We start from the raw sequence: 4,658 nt of genomic DNA, 5'->3' as shown, positions 1-4,658 counted from the left end.
GTGTTGACATTAAAAAAAGCTGAAGAAGCTATCCTTGAGTCTTGAAAGCTCAACTTTCAAATAAAAAGTCTTGAAAGCTCACTCTCTGGGTATGTATATATCTGTGAACGTGTAAAAGCCAACATTTTAAAAGGCTACTGATATGCCCACGGTAACGTTCAGATAATGAGACAACCGAACGAGACATAACCAGGAGCAAATAAATTCTCAGTAAGAAAGCTTACCAGAGGAAAGTGATTGGATAGATCAATTCGAAGGACTTGAATGCGACGACAGAAATAGTGGCACAGCTTCTCGAAGAATAGCCAAAGTAACGTCCCAGTTCACCGCCACTACCCACAATGGCCTGATATACATCAACTGTACTTCCCTATCTTTACATATCTCTGCACAAGCACAAACTTAACCGCCATAACAATTTCAAAATTTTAGCTAGCCACTCGTCATGAACAATAGATCGACTCGTGATGACTCAGTCCGTGTCGGCCCAAGAAAGTGGGGGACTATATGTTGGGGTAAATTTGGGCCCCAACCGTATAACAACACGTTGTCGAAGGCCCCCATACATCCTCCTTCGAGCATCGACATGATGTGACTAGCCCTCCGCAAGGTGAACGCAATACACCAAGCCCACATAACACAAGCAATACACCATCATTGCAAATCATAGTATTGCCTTCCCCCGTCACACCATCATCACATGGCACCTTATCTATCCTGTCACACCAATCCCCAATACCGGCAATTGCCCCAGCAGCACACTACCGTCATCCCACCGATTATGGAACCTCCGCCTATAAAGGGTAAGCCTCCACCCTGATTTCAAGGTAACACGAATGCCGCACCCCAATTATTCCCTTTCCTTTTGTGCTTAGCTCCATTTGTTGCCTCGAACTAGCTTGAGTGTTGAAGGGTTCCTCCGGAGTTCCAGACCAGGATCCTTAACCTATGTCTATGAGTGCAGGCTGCCACCCATGATCGTTCCTTCTGCTGCATTCCGGATGGACCAGGCGAAGGAGGGACCCATTTGTGCACTCTGCTGGTGTAAGAACCGGTAAAATATATATGTATAAATAAATAAAAATAGCCTCATAGGTGGGTAATCATCGGCCATTACTCATTTTCCCCAAGTAATCGGGCATGAGGACATCTGGCATAATGGGGCATACGCGATTCGAACCCAACTCAAAGCTAGGATTGAACGACTTCCTACCACTAAGCCACCGCCCCAGATGTCAACAAAAACGGAATAGATATATACATATATTAAAATTTTCCAATAGTCACTATTCATAATTACTATGCACAATAGTCACTATGCAAGATTTACTATGCAGAAATACTATGTAAGATTACTATGCAGAAATACTATGCAAGTTCACTAAAAGTACTATTCACAGTAGGACCCACCGAGTACTATTCACAAGCGGGTCCCACACAAGCGGGTCCCACATCAGCGGGTCCCACACAAGCGGGTCCCACATCAGCGGGTCCTACACAAGCGGGTCCCACCAACAGCGGGACCCATCACTAGTCAGCACAACTATTACAGTCACGCACACCGTCTACTATTACACCTAACATTTACTGTTCAAACAACGAAAATAATAATTTAATAATATAATTATCGACGAAAAATAATTAAATAATATTAATCACTGTTACTTCGTTGACGAATATAATAATTAAATATCTAAATAGTATTTACTATTCAAAAGTACTGTTCACAAAAAAAAATCTATAAATAGCGGATCTCAGAAGAAGAAAAAACTCACGAGAGAAACAGAGAAGAGAAAATAGTAGGGGAAAGAGGGAAAGAGGAAGAGAGGGAGAGAAGAAGAGGAAAAGGAAATCCGCTTCAAGGTAAGTCTTTTAAAATATTTATGATTGGTTAATCTTAGTAATTTAGGATAAAACGTGCATATGAGGCGATAACTCGCTATAGATTATGCAAGTTTTATCATCTTATTTGAACGGTGAAATGCTGGCATAGTAACCGTAAAGTAAATGGTTGGTTCTACCACCTATGTATAAAGCATGCATATGAGGCGATAACTCGCTACAGATTATGCACGTTTTATAATCTTATCTGAACGGTGAAATGCTCGCATAGTAACCGTAAAAGTAAATTTTATCAAAGAAAGGCAAAACGGCCAGAGGATGGTAAACTGTTGAACATAGTCACACGTGGGGCCCACATGAATAGTAACATACGGGGCCCACATGAATAGTAACATGCGGGGTCCATATGAATAGTGCATACTGGGCCCCATGATCTTAAAATTTGATAGAACGAACACTGAACACAGGGAACATTATTTTAGGACATAGACGGACATTACCTGGACAGGTTATCCATTCAAAGGTGTAAGCTCAAACACACCTGTGACCGGAAAACTGAAGTAAGGGTCCTCTATCTTTGATTCTCTTTTGATGTAAGGATTTTCTGTCTTTTGATTCTCTTTTGCTATGTAAGGGTTCCCTATCTTTGATGAGTTTTCTTCCATTGATTGTCTTTTGATATACTGGATGTACTGATTTCATATTCTTTGATTTTCTTTATACACAATTGCTATAAGAATTTCTATCCTTCTAATATCCACCACTAATGAGAATCCAAGGGGGATCTTTTCTTTCAGGCCCCATTCCTTTCAGATAAATGATTTGTTTCCGTGAGATATGTTTATGTTTAGGGTTTATCTTGTGATACCCTAATTCTGAATATGGACTAAGTTATGTTTCCGTGAGTTATGTTTATGTTTAGGGTTTATCTTGTGATACCCTAATTCTCAATATGGACTGAATTATGGCTATGATGACGGGTGGACGCGTTATAGTCCTCCATGTGCACGTGGGTAATGACGACTCTAGAGAGTGTAAATCTAGAGGATTATGAGCCGAGGTATGGCTATGAATGAGCCGAGATATGGCTATGAATGAAAGCATCTATGCTTAATGAAGTCTATATATCTTGATATCAAGTTCTAAAAGTTTTCTCTATACGTTTGGAAAGCTTGTTGTGCTTATTCTTTCTTTCCATATGAGATGTCATATCTGCAAAATATCATGTTCTTATGAGCTTGACAATTCTACATCACTTGTTGTTTATACCCTACTGGGCTATTTGAGCTCACCCCCTTCTTTTCCTTGTTTTATGGTTCCAAAACCCAGGTGAAGTATAGATGGAAGATGAGGAATGCTAGAGTTGAATGCAGAACTGTTCTAAAGAACAATTATGTTTTAAGTGTGTATCAACTATGTCTTGAATTACGATGTAATAAGTTAGACCTAATTTCTGTAAATCCTCTAAACGTATTTGAGATCTTGGGAATAATGAAAGTGTTTGAGAATAATGAAAGTTGTTGAGAAAGATGATGTCATATTTTTATACGCACCGAGTTTGTATTTTCAAGAAAAACCGGGGCGTTACATTTGGTATCAAAGCGAAGTTTAGTCGATTTTGGAAATTAGGATTCAAAAAGATAGGATTTGATTTTACCCTAACTAAATGTTATGTTAAAAGATGTTAAGTATATCAATAGTCGTTGGTTAATATAGAACTTGTGCTAGTTATGATTTCTGTGATCTAAATGCTTTTTAGATTACTAATGTGATCCTATGATATGAAGATGGCGGAAAATCAGGAACAGAATTTTGCAATTGAGGCTGAGGCAAGGAGGGGACGTGGCAGGCCACGCAGAGAAAGGCAAGCAAGAAACGAACAACCTACAGCCAACGCTAGAAATAACAACGCAGGAAATGATGCCATTGCCACTGCATTGGCACAGCTAGCCCAAGCAATGACAAACATGAACCAACAACGAGCCCCACCTGCTCCACTTCAAAACGAAGGAGCTATACTGGAACAGTTTATCAGGCAACATCCTGCTGCCTTCTTGGGAACTACAGATCCCTTAGAAGCTGAAAGATGGATTCACTCCATCGAAAAGATCTTTTCAGTAATTGACTGCACCAGCCAACAACGTGTAAGATTGGCGACGTATAGATTGGCCGGTGATGCGGATCAGTGGTGGGATTTAGTCCGAAATACAAAAACCGAAGAAGAAATGAACGCAATATGTTGGAATGAATTCAAAAGAATCTTCCTCGAAAAATACTTCCCACAACCACTAAGAGCTCAGCTAGTGAGAGAATTTATTTCATTAAAGCAAGAAGAGGGAGAGACAGTCTCTCAATATGAAGCAAAATTCACAAGACTGGCTCGATATGCAACCCATCTAGTGATTGACGTTCAAAGTAAGGTGGACAAATTTCAATACGGATTAAAGCCTAGTGTCAGGCGAGCATTAGCAGCTTTAGATTTTCAAAGCTACGAAGCCATGGTGAGATGTGCTTTGAAAGTGGAAATTGAACATTTGGACTTTCAGCAGTCCAAAAACAAGTTGACCGGCGTCAAGAGAACGAATGAAAGCCATCCAGGAGAATCTGGAACAAAGAGACCTAATACCAAGGAAGCAGGAGACCAGCAACATTGCTCCAAATGTGGAAAGAGACATAGAGGTGTCTGTTACGCGGGGACACGAAAATGCTTCCAATGCGGAATGGAAGGACATGTGGCAAAGGACTGCAAGACGGTCCCAAAACGGGAACCGGAAGAGGAGATGAAACAAAAGTATCCTCATCTATTTACTTCTTAA

At 40.3% G+C, this 4,658-nt stretch overlaps 1 protein-coding gene across 1 annotated transcript; it reads left to right on the top strand.

The window, feature by feature from the left end:
- Positions 1 to 3,629: 3,629 nt before the first annotated feature.
- On the top strand, positions 3,630 to 4,658 carry LOC143891929 (uncharacterized). Its single transcript, XM_077396424.1, has one exon. It carries the CDS (start codon positions 3,630 to 3,632, stop codon positions 4,656 to 4,658), a length of 1,029 nt encoding a protein of 342 aa, XP_077252539.1.

Source organism: Tasmannia lanceolata, unplaced genomic scaffold, assembly GCF_043159265.1.
Source record: "Tasmannia lanceolata isolate RefF3 unplaced genomic scaffold, GAP_Taslan_0.1 ptg000015l, whole genome shotgun sequence".
Classification (NCBI taxonomy): Eukaryota; Viridiplantae; Streptophyta; class Magnoliopsida; order Canellales; family Winteraceae; genus Tasmannia; species Tasmannia lanceolata.
This window is presented reverse-complemented; position numbering and strand designations above follow the sequence as displayed.

Bases quoted from the DNA above. Each gene is read 5' to 3' on its own strand.
- LOC143891929 (XM_077396424.1), top strand. From the start codon at position 3,630: ATGGCGGAAAATCAGGAACAGAATTTTGCAATTGAGGCTGAGGCAAGG.